We start from the raw sequence: 18,597 nt of genomic DNA, 5'->3' as shown, positions 1-18,597 counted from the left end.
ATGTCAGTGATCTGGTGATAAAGTCAGTGGAATCTTGCAGACCAGAGCCAAAGGCAGAATGATGGCACGTAGGAGAGAAATGTGAAGCAGCATACATGTCTGCCCTTTCTTTTATCGGGGTTCTGGAGGCAGAGAACAGAGGTAATAAAAGGGAGGAAAAATTCAGTAGAAGATAATTTCCGTGAGACAAAGGCTACAGGGGTTTCTGAAGGCCCCCTCCTTTTTTTTTAAGGAAGATTAGCCCTGAGCTAACATCTGCTGCCAATCCTCCTCTTTTTGCTGAGGAAGGCTGGCCTTCAGCTAACATCCATGCCCATCTTCCTCTACTTTATATGTGTGATGCCTACCCCAGCATGGCTTGCCATCGGTGCCATGTCTGCACGCGGGATCCAAACGGGTGCACCCCAGGCCACCGAAGTGGAACATGTGCCCTTAACCACTGTGCCACCAGATCGGCCCAGAAGCCCCTTTTATACGGGCACTAATCCCATTCCTCAGGGCTCTGCCCTCATGACCTAATCACCTCCCAAAGGCCCCACCTCCTAATACCATCCCATTGGGCCTTAGGATTTAACAAAGGAATTTTGGGGAGACACAACATTTAGGCCACAGCAACGGGGCCAAAGAAAATGGTGTCATGAATTTTGCTTTGGGCATTGGAAATACTAGAAAAAGGAGGTGCTATTTCTGTTCCACTGTGAAGGACAAATATCAATTCCCACTTAGAGGCAAGGCATTACAGGCAGAAGGAAGAGTATATGAGCAGAAGTAGAAAGGTCTGAAATTTCCTGACAGGTTTGGAGAAAGAGATCAATAGTTTAGTGTGGCGAGAGTCTGAGATCTATGGCAGGAAGTGAATACACATGAATCTGAAATGATAGGATTGTGCCAGATTGTAAAGAGCTCACATGCTATTCTGAGGGGCTTTTCTACCTGACACTATACATAGTTGGGAACCCTTGGAGAATTTTATGCAGCAGAGCGACAGATTCACAATCTACTTAGCTCAGAATCATGAATAGCAAGTGGGTACTTTCTGATGAGCCATTCCCCAGACTCACCTAGATGTAAAAACTCAAGAGTAGACAGAGAATTTCAATAGCACTAGGAACCAGAAATATTTCACCATTACCTGCTAGAAAACCGGAAGAACTTCCATGAGTTAAACCTTTAAAGCTTACAGTAGACTGGTGGAACCATTCATGGTAAAATATTTCAAGAAATGTCACAAGCATAGACTTTCTTTCATCAGAGCGAAGGAATTCAAAGCTCCCTCAGTATGGAAACTATTTAGTAGAGGATTCAGAGTCTGTAACACCCTCATGCAGCATCAGTCGTGAGCTGAAATGTGCATGTGGAAGGAAAGGAGCTGTGGGGCGGCCATAGTGAAGTTGTAGCTTTTAGCCACGAAAGCAGAAACAGCCCATCCAGGAATGAGTTTTAAATACTGTACAAAGACAATAAGGTAGTGGTATCTCAATATCTCTTCTTAGACATCAGGTTATTATTTTAAAGAATGAGTGACTTTTTAAACTAGAATGTTTCATGACACTTGGCTATTTTAAACTAGATATCTGGCGGCCAGCCCCAGTGGCCTAGTGCTTAAAGTTTGGCACACTTTGCTTCGGTGGCCCAGGTTCGGTTCCCAGGTATGGACCTACACCACCCATCTGCCATGCTAATGGCAGCTCACATACACACCCACAAAAAACCAGTGACATCCACCATCATGGTGGAGTGAGCTCTTCCCTTAGACTCTCTCCCCAAGACACAATGCAAAGGACATTCATAAACCAACAGAGAACATTCACACGACACAACAGACGTCTGAGAGACCCAGGCAGCCATACATTTGAAGGTGGAGGTGCTGTACCCCCGGGAGGAAGTGGAAGGAGGTAAGGGGATCTCCTCTTCCTCCTTGACGGTGATCTAGGGCACAGGACTGCATGTGGCTCTGTGAGGAGAGCGGGGAGGGGCAGCTCTCCGCAGGAACGCCTTTACTCTTGGAGCTGCCTACAGCTGTGGGAAAGCCCCACACAGAGGAGGCCAAGGAATTGCAGGGGCATCTTTATCAAGCAAGCACCCCAGGGGGGGAGACAGCAAGCGCAGAGCAGAACGCCCCCAGGATTCTGCATGCAAAACAAAGCGCCTCTCCCTCCACCTGACACACCAGCTCAGCCAGAGGAAGGGACTCCTACCAGAGCGCATGCACACACATTTCTAAAGCAGCAGCAGTGAGCGGGCAACGGCAGACGTGCCCAGTCAGCACAGATTCCAAAGGACAGGCACAGATGCCAGGGATCGCGGTGGGTTCAGAATACACAGCTCCTGCCCCTCCCACTGGTAGCAGGTAGAATCTGCGATCAGATACTTCCACTAAGGGGAAGCACAAATCCACTCCCTGAAATAGTACAAAAAGGCACTTTAATATTCCAGACCATAAGGAAAATGACAAGCACCCAGAAATCAATCTTGTCCTGAAGGCACAAAAATTTACAATCTAAATGAAAGACAATTCAAAATAGCTATCATTAAAAAACTCAATGAGGGGCCGGCCCGGTGGTGCAGCGGTTAAGTTCGCACGTTCCGCTTCTTGGCGGCCCAGGGTTTGCTGGTTCAGATCCCGGGTGCGGACATGGCACTGCTTGGCAGCCATGATGTGGTAGGCGTCCCACGTATAAACTAGAGGAAGATGGGCATGGATGTTAGCTCAGAGCCAGGCTTCCTCAGCAAAAAGAGGAGGACTGGCAGTAGTTAGCTGAGGGCTAATCTTCCTCCAAAAAAACAAAAAACAAAAAACTCAATGAGTTACAAGAAAACTTGGGAAAGCAGTTCAATGAAATCAGGAACAAAATTTAATGAACAGACAGAATTCTTTACAAAAGAGATGAAACTATAAATAAAAACCCATCAGAAATGTTGGAGATGAAAGACACAATGAATGAGATAAAGAAAAATCTGGAGTCCTTGAATAACAGGGCTGATTTATGGAACACAGAAGCAGCAGCTTGGAGGACAGAAATATAGAAATGCTTCAGAAGAAGGAGGCGGAACTATGACAAAAAAGAAATGAAAAAATTCTCCCAGAATCATCCGACTCAATTAGGAAATGCAACAGAAGGATTATAGATATGCCAGAGGAAGAAGGGAGAGAAAGGAACAGAAAGCTTGTTCAAAGAAATAATAGCTGAGAACTTCTCAAACCTGGGGAAGAAACTGGATTTACAAGTAAAAGAAGCTAACCGAGGGGCTGGCCCCATGGCTGAGTGGTTAATTTCGCACGCTTCGCTGCAGGCGGCCCAGTGTTTCGTTGGTTTGAATCCTGGGCGCGGACATGGCACTGCTCATCAAAACCACGATGAGGCAGCATCCCGCATGCCACAAGTAGAAGGACCCATAACTAAGAATATACAACTATGTACCAGGGGGCTGTGGGGAGAAAAACGAAAAAAATAAAATCTTTAAAAAAAATGAAAAGCAGCTAACCGAACTCCTAATTGTATCAATGTAAAAACACCTTCTCTAAGGCATATGTTAGTGAAACTGGCAAAAGTAAATGACAAAGAAAAAATATTAAGGGTAGCAAGGCAGGAGAAAATAACCTACAAAGGAACCCCTAGCAGGCTTTCACCAAATTTCCCAGCAGAAACCTTACAGGCTAGGAGAGAACAGAACAATATCCTCAAAATTCTGAAAAACAGAAACTTTCAGCCAAGAAGACTCTATCCATCGAAATTATCCTTCAGATATGATGGAGAAATAAAAACTTTCCCAGATAAACAAAAGCAGAGGGAGTTCATTGCCACAAGACTCCCTCATACAAGAAATGATCAAGGCGGCCCTCATATCAGAAAGAAAAAGAAAGGGTTTAAAAAGCCTTGAGCAAAGAGATAAATAGGCAGACAAAATCAGAAAACTGCAGTTCTCTATCAGGACAGGATAGCAACCAATTATAATATTGAAGATAAAGGAAAGGAACACATCAAAAATAACCGTAATCTCATCATTTTAACCACAAACTCACATCAGAAAACGGAAGTTACGACAAAAGTAACTTAGAAGGGGATGAAGAAAGGAATGGAACCTGCTTTAGACTAAGGAAAGAAGAGGCCACCAGGAAATGGACTATCTCATCTATGAGATTTTTTAGATAAACCTCATGGCGACCACTAAACAAACAATCAGAACAGAGACACAAAGGATACATACGGAGAAAATCATTCTAGAGAACTACCAAACTAAACTGACAGTCCGAAATACAAAGGACAAGAAACAAGGGAAATACAGAACGACCAGAAAACAAGTGATAAAATGGCAGCAGTAAGCCCTCATAGATCAATCATCACTCTAAATGTAAATGGATTGAATTCTCCAATCAAAAAAGAGAGAGTGTAGGCCCGGGCCAGTGGCTCAGCAGTTAAGTGCACATGCTCTGCTTTGGCCGTCCGGGGTGCACCAGTTAGGATCCCAGGTGTGGACATGGCACAGCTTGGCAAGCCATGCTGTGGCAGGTGTCCCACATATAAAGTAGAGGAAGATGGGCATGGATGTTGGCTCAGGGCCAGTCTTCCTCAGCAAAAAGAGGAGGATTGGCAGCAGATGTTAGCTCAGGGCTAATCTTCCTCAAAAAAAAAAAAAAAAAGAGAGAGAAAGAGAGAGAGTGGTGGGATGGATTAAAAAATAAGACCCAACATTATACTGCCTCCAAGAAACAGATCTCAGCTCTAAAGACAAACAAAGGCTCAGAGTGAACTGATGGAAGATGAGACTCCAAGCTAATGGCAAACAAAAGAAGCAGGTGTTGCCGTCCTTAGACAAAACTGACTTCAAGATTAAACAAGCAATGGAGTGACATCAGCATCATGGTGGAGTGAGCTTGCCCAGGACTCTCTCCCCTCCAAGATACAACAAAAAGGAGCAACCCTATTCCAAAAGAAAATAACCTAAAAGCACAAAAATCCTCGGAGAGTCACGGCAGCCACACGACAGAGGGTGGAGAGGCTGGAGCCCTGCCTCAGAGGAGCTGTCACAGGGTAAGAGAGAACTCTGCTCCCTCCCCTAAAGACTGTGGTCACTGCCAGGGAGGCTCCGTGACAGAAGGGGTGGGGGAGGGGTTGCGCGTCTGTGGAATCACCCAGGACTCCCTAGGGCCCTTGCGGCCTAAAGGGAAGCCCTTTAACAGGGCAAAAGCTTTCACTCAGGGGTGACCTCATCAAGCCAAGACCACAGGAGACGAGATAGCGAGAGCTGATCAGGAAACCCAGGACTGCATGCAGGAAAAAGTGCCCTGCCCCTGACCCGCACTGCACGGGGCCATCTCCGCTGAAGGTGGAGGGCTCAGAATACACGGCTCTCGACCCCCATCCATTGGCAACATGCTGTAACTGCAACAGAATACTATCACAATGGGAAAAAGACTCATCCTTCCAGCATCAGGCAATTCATCAAATCTCCAGACCAGAGAGAAAATAAGCACCCAGAATTCAGTCCTGAGGATGCAGAAATAAGTAAACTAAGCAACAATGAATTCAAAAGAGCTATTGTCAAAACACTCAATGAGGTAAAAGAGAATATAGAGAAACAATTCAACGAGTTCAGGAGCTAGTCCACAAAACAGATTGAAACTATAAAGAAGAATCAATCAGAAATATTAGAGATGAAAGACACAATGGAAGCTATAAAACAAAATACAGATTCCCTGAATGCTCGTGTGGACACCACAGAGGAGCGACATGTTGAAATGCTCCAGACAGAGGAGGAGAGAGAACTGAGACTAAAAAGAAATGAAGAAAGTCTCCGAGAAATATCCAACTCAATGAGAAAATACAACATAAGAATTATAGGTATTGAAGAAGGTGAAGATAAGGAGAATAGAGCAGAAAGCGCGCTCACAGAAATAACAGCAGACAACTTCCCAAATCTAGACAATGAGAGGGAAACGTGTCTGGAGGAAGCCTTCAGATCTCCTAGATGTGTCCAAGTAAAAAGACCTACTGCAAGGCATATAGTAGTAAAACTGGCAAAAGTGAATGACAAAGAAAGAATACTCAGGGCAGCAAGGCAGAAGAAAATACCCTACAAAGGAACCCCTATCAGATAAGCAGACTTCTCTGCAGAAACCTTACAAGCTAGAAGAGAATGGAATGACATATCCAAAATTTTAAAAGATAAAAATCTTCAGCCAAGTATACTCTACCCAGCAAAAACATCCTTCAGATATGAGGGAGAAATTAAAACTTTCCCAGACAAACAATGCTAAGGGACTTCGTAGCCATGAGACCCATCCTCCCACACCAAGAAATCCTCAAGAAGGCCCTCATACCTGAAAAAAATGACAAAGGGGAGAGAGGGGTCACAAAACACAGAGTAAGGAGACCAACAGATAGACAGGATCAGAACAGGATAGCAAATATTCAACTACAGCATTAGGCTAAAGGGAAGGAATACACCAAAAACAAAGACAATCTTGTCACTTGAACCACAAACTCATGACACAAGTTGGAATAAGATATGACAATAATAACTTAGGAGGCGAGGTGGAAAGGGACTGAATCAGTTTAGACCAAGGAAGGAAGAGGTCATCTGAAAAGGGACTATGTTATGCACGAGATTCTGAATACAAACTTCAGGGCAGCCACTAAACTAAAAAGCAGAACAGAGACACAAAAAAGAAATGAGGAAAAAACAAAGACACACAGCATAAAAAACGGCATAATTCAATGGGTAGACCAAAACACACAGGACGAGAAACAAAGGAAATGCAGGAAAACTGGAAAATGAGTGATATAATGACAGCATTAAGCCGTCATACATCAATAATCACCTTCAATGGAAATGGACTGAACTCTCCAATAAAAAGACACAGAGTGGCAAGACGGATTAAAGAACAAGATCCAATAATTTGTCGCCTCCACGAAACTCATCTCAGCTCCAATGACAAGTACAGGCTCAGAGTGAAGAGGTGGAAGACGAGACTCCAAGCTAACAGCAAACAAAAGAAAGCAGATGTCGCAATACTTACATCAGACAAAGTAGACTTCAAGACAAGGCAGGTAAAGAAATACAAAGAGGGGCAGTATACAATGATCAAAGGGACACTCCATCAAGAAGAATAATAACACTTATAAATATCTATGCACTCAACACAGGAGCAGCAAAGTTCGTAAAGCAACTGTTAACAAACCTAAAAGAAGATATTAAAAATAACACAAGGGAGGATGGAACACTTCCTAACACATTCTACGAGGCCAGCATCACTGATACCAAAGCCTGAGAGGGACAGCACAAAAAAGGGGAACTACAGGCTAATATCGCTGATGAACATAGATGCAAAAATTCTCAACAAAATTTTGGCAACCTGAATTCAGCAATACGTCAAAAGGCTCATACATCATGATCAAGTGGGATTCATACCAGGGACACAGGGATGGTTCAACATCCGCAAATCAATCAATGTGATACACCACATCAACAAATTGAAGAATAAAAACCACATGATCATCTCAATAGATGCAGAGAAAGCACTTGACAAGATCCAACAGCCATTTATGATAAAAACTATGAAAAAAAATAGGGATACAAGGAAATTACCTCAACATAATAAAGGCCATATATGACAAATCCACAGCCAATATCATACTCAATGGGCAAAAACTGAGCACCATCCCCCTGAGAACAGGAACGAGACAAGGATGCCCACTATTATCACTCTTATTCAACATAGTACTGGAGGTTTTGGCCAGAGCAATTAGGCAAGAGAAAAGAATAAATGGAATCCAAATAGGGAGTGAAGAAGTGAAACTCTCGCTGTTTGCACACGACATGAGCTTGTATATAGAAAACCCCCCAAAATCCACTGGAAAACTAATACAAATAATTAACTACAGTAAATTTGCAGGGTACAGAGTCAATTTACAAAATTCAGTTGCTTTCCAACAACAAACTTACAGAAAGGGAACTCAAAAATATAATTCCATTTGCCAGTATACCTGAAAAAATTAAGTACCTAGAAATAAATTTAACCAAGGAAGTGAAGGACTTATAGAAAGAAAACTATAAGACATGAGTGAGAGAAATTGATAGTGACTTAAAGAGATGTTAAGAGACTCCTTGCTCATGGATTGGAAGAATAAACATAGGTAAAACGTCCATACTACACAAAGCAATCTACAGATTCAATGCAATCCCTATCAGCATCCCACTGACATTCTTGACAGAAACAGAACAAGGAATACTAAAATTCATATGGGGCAAAGATCTCGAATTGCTAAGGCAATCCTGAGAAAAAAGAACAAAGCCGGAGGTATCACAATCTCTGACTTCAAAATGTACTACGAAGCCATAGTGACCAAAACAGCATGGTACTGGTACAAAAACTGGCACACAGATCAACGGAACAGAACTGAAAGCCCAGAAATAAAACCACACATCTATGGTCAGCTAATCTTTGACAAAGGTGCCAAGAACATACAATGGAGAAAAGACAGTCTCTTCACTACTATCTCATGACTAGGTACTTAAGCAAAGAACTGGAAATCAATGATTCAGAGAGACTTATGTACCCCTATGTTCCTTGCAGCATTATTCACAATAGCCAAGACACGGAAGCAAACCAAGTGCCCATCAACTGACAACTGGATGAAGATGTCATATACGTACATACACACACATATATATATTTACACACACGCACACACACACACACACAATGCAATACTACTCAGCCATAAAAAAAGACAAACTTGTCCCATTCACAACAACATGGATGGAACTTGAGGGTGTTATGTTAAGTGAAATAAGCCAGACAGAGAAAGGCAAACACCATGTGATTTCACTCATACGTGGAAGGTAAACACACGAACAAAGAGAACGGTTTACTGGTTACCAGAGGGGAAGAGGGGAGGGAGCTGGGCATAGGGGTAAAGGGGCACATTGATACGGTGACGAACAAATTATAACGGACCACTGACATTTCACAATGTTATAAACTGTTTTGACCTCAATTAGAATAAAATAGGAAGATTGGGGGCAGATGTTAGCTCTGGACGAATCTTCATCAGCAGAAAGAAATAAAAATAAAAAAAATAAACTAGAAATGTGGCTCAAGGCTGTGCACATCACCGAGCTCTCCAACTTCAGAGCAGGAACAAGGAAAAGATCACACAGCAACCTGATAGGAACTAAGTAGAAATCACGTCTAACTAATAGGAAAAGACTGTCCATTTCTCGCTCCTTCATGAATACGCCGACGTGGAAATCAGAACATATATCTCAGCCATATGTCTTTGTCTTATTTTTCTTCAAGACTGTACAGCATGAACATAGAAACGTTCAGCTGAAAAGTCAGGAGAAGAGTCCTTGAAAGACTTCTATTTGAGGAAACAGAACTATATTTTAGAAAGCTTCTGCTGTGTTTGTGTTCTCAGGAAAATTCAGGAAACTGCTCTATGAAGCAAGAAATGAAAACCTGTATAAGTTGAGAGACTGAGCTGTAAAAGGAGAGGGTGGCAAGGGAGAAATAGACAAAAAGATAAAGAGAAAGTATTTGGGAAAGAATAAAATTTCCCTTGAGATTACATGCAGCTTAGAAACAATCAAGATCAGTTTTTACATCACTGGGAATTGAATCAATGATGTTGAAGCCATTGTTGAGAAACTCTCTCAGAAAGAAGGAGATAAAGGAAAAGAGAGAAAATAAGAAGAAGATTCCAGAGATGGAAAAAGATTTTCAATAGAAGAATGATTGGCATGTCTGAGGGAGAGAGCAGAGCAGATGAGAAAAATAATCTTTAAACACATCTCAGAGAAAACTTTCTGCAGCTCAAGGAGGGCCCCGATCATCAAAAGGAACACATCAGATATGAGGCCAAATTGATGAGAAAAAAATATGACCATAACACATATTGAGAAAGTTTTGGAACTTCAAGAATAAATAAAATTCTCTAGGGATTTAGGAAGAAAGAGAAAAAAAGGTCACATTGGAATTAGACTGCTCATCTGCAATTCTAGGATACATGGAGCAATGAGCGTGGACAGAGACGAGGGACAAAACTGTGTGAGATAAGCATTCGATACCCAATCTCTCACCCACGAGTGAAGACAAAAACAAAAGGATTTACACTAATGTGCAAAGACTCCCAAGATACACTATTCCATCTAGCAACAATACTAGAAACACAGTTAAAAGATGAGTCAGACTCAGAAAAAATATGAGCAACACGTAAAATAGACAAATGGTTAATATCCACAGTGAAGAAGGAGCTCCCAAAACCAAACTAAGAAACTGCTAAGGGGTAGGAATAAATAATTGACTGAGAAAGAAATACAGATGACCAATAGGCAGCAAGGACACAATCCATCAATTAAAAATGAAACTGGCATGGAAATACCATCGGATCAAGAAAACAACAGGAAGAACATCACGTGTGGGAAAGGCCTGGGAAAATCGATACCGGGAAGAACTCTGGGAGAGCCTTCAGTGTCTGGAAGATCAAGACAGCTCCCTGAATCCAAAACTCTCCACAGTCATACAATCGACCTCCTCCAAATCATACAGTCAACAAGGAGAACCAACGAAGCCACATAGAAGCAAGCCTGTAGCGTCACAAGATGACCAAGACGACCACAACCTTCAAATGACCTGCAAGTTCAGAAAGAAATGCCAACTTCCAGCCCAGCTCCGACCACTACTGAAAGCCTTTGGCAGAGTGGAGGATTACAAGGTTTAAGACTCCATGGAAAGGACAAGGTCATGGAGGAATCAGATAAAACACATCAAACCACCCTCAAAAGAGGAAGTCCAACACTACCTGCTGAAATCCGCAACACAGGCGAAGGACTCGGTAGTGCTGGGCACTGGCCACGAGCACGCTGCTGCAAGGGGAAAGGCTCTGGAGGTGTCAGCCTTGGAGAAGCACTGCTTCCAAGGGAGAACCAGAAATTGGCAAAAGAGGCGGTGCTCCTCCGAGACGGGGCCATAAGGAAAGAGGATGGAAGGAAAGAAAAAGGGAATAGGAAGGATTTTGCACAAAGGAAAGAGAAACAAAATATACCCCTTAATTCCCGATTGCGTTATGTTTAAAGAAACTGCGCTTCACCATCCTGACAGAAGTGGGCTCTCTCACACTAGGAACCCTGTCCATACAACATCCAGGAACAGGAAAAAATAATTCCATACAAAGTTACTGCAAGAAGAAAACAAACTGAATCATAACATTTCAGTCGTTCAAAATTTCTCCTCTGCTCCTCCAAAAACATGAAGGAGAAAAAATACAGCACAACACTCCACATTTAATTATTTCAAACACGCATTGGAAGATGTTAAAAAAAGAAAAACAAACATCTAGAATTAGAAAGCCACATATTAAGGCAGAAACGGACACAGCACAGAAATACCGTGAGATCTGATCAATTTCTTTTAAAAGACAACAACAAATAAACTAAAACTAGAAGGTGCCTTAACAATCCCATAAAGGGGGAGAGCTGCACTCCTCAGAACCCATCGAAACCAACGTCACTATCTTCTTCACGTCTGTCCTTCCAGCAAGACTTGGTTCCAAGGAGCCAAGACCACGTGTGCCGCTTCAGCGCAGGACTCCCGGGGACCGCATCCCCGGGCTGGCCCCGTGCCCAGCACACACCGCACCTTCGATGAACGTGAGCGCACGAAGAGACCCCTCGCTCCGCGGGCCCCAGAGCTGTCGCGCGACCTGACGGGCACCTCTTGGCGCACAAGCCTATTCCTCAGATACAGGCTCGGCTCGCCTCGCCTCCCACCAGCCCCCAGGTACACGCCCCACGCCCCCAAGGACCTCTCCCAGATGGAATCATCTTCGCAGGCGCCCCGGTCGTCCGTGTCCGGCGAGCAGGAAGAGCGGGAGCTGAAGGAGGGCCTCCTCAGGCTAGCGGCCGTGGCTGTGGAGGGCCCGGGCTGCTGTGCCCAGCGGGGACACGGAGCGGCGTCCACGGACGCCGGGGGAACGGACGAGCCCGGCCCGGGAGAGAGCAGCAGAGCGCGGCCGGACTCCGCCGGGCTCGGCTCTGCGCAGGCAGCCGCGGCTCGCCGACGCGCCGCCCCCCAGAGGCTCCCCGGCCGCTGCCCCGCCCCCCCCTCCCCCCACCTCGGGCAGTGGACTGCGGACCGGGACAGGGACAGGGACACCCTCCTGGGAGAACTCCTGGGGCCCCGCCCACACGCTCGCTCTCGGGGGAACTGCAGCCTCCTCGGGTCTGACTTGAACGTCACACCCGAAACCATGCAACGTCTAGAAGAAAACATAGGCAGTATGCCCTTTGACATCAGTCTTAGCAGCCTATTTTCAAGTACCATGTCTGACTGGGCAATGGAAACAAAATACAAAATGAACAAACGGGACTACATCAAAGTAAAAAAAAATCCTCCGCACGGCAAAGGAAACCATCCACAAAACCAAAACACAACCTAACAACTGGGAGAAGATACTTGCAAACCATGTATCGGATAAGGGGTTTATATCCAAAATACAGAAAGAACTCATACAGCTCAACAACAACAACAAATCAACAACCCAATTAAAAAGACGGGCAAAAGATCTGAGCAGTGACTTCCCCAAAGAAGGTATACGCATGGCCAACAGGCATATGGAAAGGTGCTCAACATCATTAGCGATCAGAGGAAGGCAAATCAAAACTACAAGGAGAGGTCACCTTCCTCTGGTCAGAATGGCTCTAATTAACAAGGCAAGAGACAAGTGTTGGAGAGGATGTGGAGAGAAGGGAACTCTCCTACACTGCTGGTGGGAGGGCAGACTGGTGCAGCCACTAGGGAAAGCAGTATGGAGTATCCTCAGAAAACTAAGAATACATCTACCATATGTATGATCCAGCCAGCCCACTGCTGGCTATTCATCCAAAGAACTTGAAAACACCAATGCAGAAAGACACATGCACCCCTAGGTTCACTGCAGCATTATTCACAACAGCCAAAACTTGGAAGCAACCTAGGTGCCCATCAAGGGAAGTATGGGTAGAGAAGATGTGGTATGTATACACAATGGAATGCTACTCAGCCCTAAGAAACGATGAGATCCGGCCATTTGTGACAACGTGGACGGACCTTGAGGGCATTATGCGAAGTGAAATAAATCAGAGGCAGAAAGTCAAACACCGTGTGATCTCACTCATAAGTACATGATAAAAACAATGACGAACACGCACAGAGCAACCCGAGATTGGATTGGTGGTTACCGTAGGGGGAGGGGGGAGGGGAGAGAGCAAAAGGGGCGATGAGGCTCACATGTGAGGTGACGGACTATAATTAGTTTTTGGGTGGTGAACACGACGTAATCTACACAGAATTCGAAATGTATTACAACGTACATCTGAAAGCCACGTGATGTTAGAATGCACTGTTCCTGCAATAAAGTGAAATAAAATAAAACAAAATAAAATAAAACAAAATAAAATAAAGAAGTGTAGGAGCCTCAAGAGGCTAACAGGCTTTTGCAAAGTTATTCTAGGGATTTTTACGGCTTAGCTCAGGGCGGCAGACACCAGCCTGAGACACAGCTGTGACATAGCCACTAACTTCAACTAAACTATATTCCGACTGGAAGGGAATCGAAACTACTGTCATCATAATTTATTGAAGGCTTCACTTCGTGCCAGATCCTGTGCCAACTGCTTTGCACCAACTGTCTCATTTAATCCTCCCATCCAAAAGGTAGGTTACCGTTATTCTCCCCATTTTAAAGGTGAGGAGGCGGAAGCAGAAAGATGGCAACCTGCCTGGCATTCACAGAAGGATTCTCTAGGTAACGACATGACTTTTGGGCAAGATTTAAAGGTTTAACACATGACAGTGAAGACGCAGATCCCAGTATCACAGAACGTGAAAAACACTGAGTCCTGCCAAATGGATTAAAACACTAATTATGGATCCTCACAATCTCTTGGCCTGTTTTTTCAGATGAGGGAAAACCCAGTGTGAAAAACCGTTTAGGAACCTTGTATAGGCTCTCAGTGAACTGTAATTTTAATTTTCATCCTGGCAATAAAGCAGCAGACATCAAATTTCTCTTTCTTTCTGCTTTCTGAGGAAGTAACTGCTTTTGTAATTGAGCCACTGTGCATACCTTTCTTGATTTCCCCTCCTTTCCATATGCTCCTCCAAGTATTTAACAAATGTACATGAATTCTGTGTTGTTTTGTATTAGTGTGATGGCAACAATCAGAAGATTTTTGAATATCATCTTACTTTGAAGTTTAGCCTGGAAGCCACCACTTCTCCCGTTGGTGTAATTATGGGAACATTTTCACAAATAATTCCATGATCCACATCAATAACTTTTCCTATAAGTTAAGGAACGACTTAAGTTACAAAAGCTATCACACGTTATTGTTAATTACGTAAATAACTTAAAGTATAATGCAACATAGATAAATTCGTTATAAAGATAATTCACAGTAACAAATCAGAAAACCAAGTGAAATATAGATATCTATATCTAAAGAAAAGTTTAACGTAAATTTGGACATTTTGACACATCTACTTGGAAAATCTTTCTCAGATACATTACTTACCAATAATCTAATGTCAACATCATAATGAGAGCAAAGCTAAACTCTATCTGATATAACCCAGCCATACTCTTTACAACTACTTGTTTCTCTAAATTAACCTTTGTTACAGAAAAAACACGGTGCCCCAAAAAGGGAATTAAGACATTTATATATAATTTGTAAAAATATGATAACCAAATAAGTTTAAAAACATAGGATGATGAAGAACAATATGACATTAGTTCTAATTCTGTTATTTGATTTTTAAAAGCAAACAATTCATTCTGCCATATGTGCAGTTTCCAAAAATAATTCTAGAAATTTTGTTCTAAATAAAGGTAACAATTTTTTTTTAATGGTAATGTTAGTCACCACTCCTCAAACGGCAATACTAAGTTTAGGAATAACTATTTAAATAAATAAATGTTGGTTTCTTTTATCTGTTAAAGACTAGCTTCTAAAAAACTTTAGTTCTGTTGATAAACACTTAAATACAGGAAAAATATAAAAACATTTGAGTCTAATACCTTTGATTTCCAACGTATCACTGAGGGATAATTCTATGTTAGCTCCATTCTTGCTATGGTTTTCAGACTCTTGCATGACAGCAGTTCTCTTATAAATGCCTCTTTTCACTTCATCAAAGACCCAAAACATATTGTACATTCGAGCAGTATAGCCTGCTAATTCAGTGATCTAAAACCAACACAGAGAAATAAAATAGGGTTAATAAACTCAAGACAGACTTAAAAAAATATGCAATCATATAAGCTTTTTGATTTAATGTTAAAGATCCTATTTTATTATACATGAAAAATAAATAACATATCTGATAACTAAAACAAGTAATGGTAAAAAGCTTATCAAGAGAGCAACATAGCAACGTGTCAATGTAAGTTTGATTGGGATTATAAAACACATAAAAATTATTCATTCAAGTCAGGGTTAAAAACGAAATGTAAAGATTTCAGAATATTAGTGAGACTTAAAAATCTTTGGTCAAGGGGCTGGCCCCACGGCCAAGTGGTTAAGTTTTCACGCTCCACTTCAGCAGCCCAGGGTTTTGCTGGTTTGGATCCTGGGCGCAGACCTAGCACCGCTCATCAAGCCGTGCTGAGGTAGCATCGCACATAGCAGAACCAGAAGGACCTACAACTAGAATATACACTATGTACTGGGGGGCTTTGGAGAGAAGGGAAAAAAAAGATTGGCAGCAGATGTTGGCTCAGGTACCGATCTTAAAAAAATAAATCTTTTGGGGCCAGCCCCGGGGCCGAGTGGTTAAGTTTGTGCGCTCTGCTTCAGCGGCCTAGGGTTCACCAGTTGGAATCCTGGGCACAGACATGGCACTGCTCATGAAGCCATGCTGAGGCAGCGTTCCACATAGCACAACTAGAAGGACCCACAACTGAAAATACACAACTATGTACGGAGGGCTTTGGGCAGAAAAAGGAAAAAATAAAATCTTCATAAATAAATAAATCTTTAGTCAAATTTCTGATTTGACTCGTTTAAATGACAGATTTCATTTCCAGAAAATTAGAAATTTTGTGAAAAGCTTAAGTTCATTCAATGAAATTATGATCCTTTATTTTGATATCTTTTTTCAATTTAAAATAGGTTTTAAATAGAAGAAAAATACATTTTTTTCTTATTAGAAATGAATGTTTCTGAGTCAAATTGATTGTCAAAATTCCTAAGCTTGGCAGAGAAAATATCCCTGCTAGAGGATACCAAAATTGGGAGTGAGCTCAGTGAAAAGCTTCAACTCCTTTTCAGTCCAAATTCCACAATTCAGCTTCTTTTCAAGCCAAACATGATTTATATGCCCAAAGAAAAACATTAAACATGACTTTTTTCTAGGTGAGATTAAAGATAAGATGAGATAAATCTCTGCTTTAGTCCATAAGGCTCAATAGAGTGGTACCTTGCTCCTATCCTGCCAGTGATCCAATTTAGGCTGAATCTCCTGCTGTTTTTCTATTAAAAGAACACCTTGTTGTCAGGGTACTGTGAAAGGTGACTCATCTCCTGTCAAGACCATCTTTCTCAGTGAAAAGGAAAGCACAAAAACCATTCCCTTACAGAAATGCTTACTAGGAAACTGGTACCAATAAGCGAGGCAGGTCACTAGTAAATGTCTCTTAAACAATAAATTGTGGAATAATACAACAATGCTGACATTTGTGTAAGATTTTTGTGTGTGCAAAACAAGCAGTAAAAGAGTGCATATTACTGTCAAAAGCTTTCTACCGTGTTTCTACTGTGTGAGAGGTCTGTAGCTGGATTAGTATCGCATTTCTATATGTTAATGTTATAGCTATTTAAAGGGTAATTTCTCAAATGTTATCCACAAAAATCTCCTGAGTTCTCAAGCAGAGGAAAACAGAGCTAAGGATTAACAAAATATGGATTCAAAAGAAACCTGGCTAAATATATTTGCATAAAAAAATAAAAAGTCCAAAACCAAATGTAGAGGTCAATTAAAGAAAAGCAGGAGGCAAGGAGTTAGTAGACCAGGATGCAGGGTGGAGTGGGCCAAGAGTGTCTGAAAAAACCTGAGAATGTGACTGTGGACAAATTACTTTGGGATATAAGACAGGGGGTTTGCCCTTGAACTCTAACTCTAAAAAGGACCCTTGCTCCCTCTGGAGCTAGCAGAGAATGCATGATGCTTTCATGTGCTGTCATAGCAGCAATAAGATTCTTTAGAAGTGAACATTCTGTGATTCAAAGCACAGTCAGCCAAAATAAAGCAAAATGCAATCAGTTTTTGTGTCGGAGACAATGTAGAAAAACTAATTGATATTCTTTCTGTGACTTAGATACCAAAGTATTTTAATGTGAGATGGCTAAAATTTTGATTTGTCATTTAATTTTAATAAGTAATTTATTAATCAAAAAACCTATCCTCAAAACTGTGTCTTCAGATTATCAAAATTACTATTTGAAAAATTTTTTTTAAATTGAGTTGGTTTGGTACGTGGCCCTAAACAACTGGTTTTACTTTTATTTTTTTAACCCAATTCAAGAAATCAGTTGTTGAATGAGACTGAAAAGTTTTGTGGGTAAATCACAAACTTTGTAACTCTTTTATATGGCTTATTCGAGGCTGATTTAATAGGCAGCTAAATTTATAAAGATGCTCTGGCAATTTATATTGATACAAAAGCCACAAGAGTAATTAATAGTGAGAATGTCTGTCCATGGGAATATTATGTAACATCTGAACTGAATAAAATGATTTCCAGTCTTAACACTGTGATATCTGCAGGTCTTATTACCATTCTTTCAGCAAGTATTTATCGACCACGTACAACATTCCAAGCATTAAAATGGATATTAAGAATGTAAAGCTGAGTAAGACAGTTCCTGCTTTCCACTCAGGGCCTGGTGCAGGGGATAGTCAATTACAATGTGGTAAAGCACCAGGTGTACTGTGAACACAGAGAAGGTAGAGCCAGACTCTGCAACGAAGGCGGGAAGAAGGTGGAATCACAAGAGGGTTTTAGAGGTGGTTGGTGAGGCTTGACTTGTCATGAAGGATGAGTAAAAGTTTGCAAGGTATATAAGTAATATTACTGGCTAACATTTAGCGACTGCTTAATATGTATTGTTTTAAACATTCTACGTGTATTAACTCACAACAACCCTACAAAGTCAATGCTATCATCATCCTTATTTCACAGATGATGAAACAGACACAGACAGGTTAAGGAATTTGAGTAAGTTCATATAATTTGTAAATACTGGAGCAAGAATTTAAATTTAGGCACTCTGGCTCCAGAATCCACACCTAGGGGTGTGGTTTTTTTTTTAATTAAAAACAAATATGTCATACTATAGACAGAAAAAGAGGAGTTATAATTGAAAGTGTAAAAATTAAAGGGTATTAGCAGCAATATACTTGGGAGGGCTGCCTTTTATCTTGATTATACTCTTAGCAATGTTTGGTAGAGAAAAATGTTTCCAAAATACTAAGTATATCTTGTAATTTACATTTTGCTTGATTTTCATATATCTTATTTTAATCAAATTGATGACGAGAAATGCAAGTAC

At 41.7% G+C, this 18,597-nt stretch overlaps 1 protein-coding gene across 1 annotated transcript in view; it reads right to left on the bottom strand.

The window, feature by feature from the left end:
- Positions 1 to 16,517, bottom strand: part of LOC139041527 (ATP-binding cassette sub-family D member 2-like) — a 29,045-nt gene extending 12,528 nt beyond the window's left edge. The window contains exons 1-3 of the mRNA XM_070494145.1: positions 16,466 to 16,517; positions 15,066 to 15,234; positions 14,234 to 14,328 (exon numbers count right to left, since the gene is read on the bottom strand). Of these exons, the coding sequence (XP_070350246.1) occupies positions 14,234 to 14,328; positions 15,066 to 15,204 (234 nt within the window). The 5' untranslated portion in view covers positions 15,205 to 15,234; positions 16,466 to 16,517. The remainder of the gene's footprint in view (positions 1 to 14,233; positions 14,329 to 15,065; positions 15,235 to 16,465) is intronic.
- Positions 16,518 to 18,597: the final 2,080 nt, after the last annotated feature.

Source organism: Equus asinus, chromosome 22, assembly GCF_041296235.1.
Source record: "Equus asinus isolate D_3611 breed Donkey chromosome 22, EquAss-T2T_v2, whole genome shotgun sequence".
Taxonomy (NCBI): Eukaryota; Metazoa; Chordata; class Mammalia; order Perissodactyla; family Equidae; genus Equus; species Equus asinus.
Note: the sequence above shows the minus strand (reverse complement) of the source record. Positions and strands in the feature narration are given on the sequence as shown.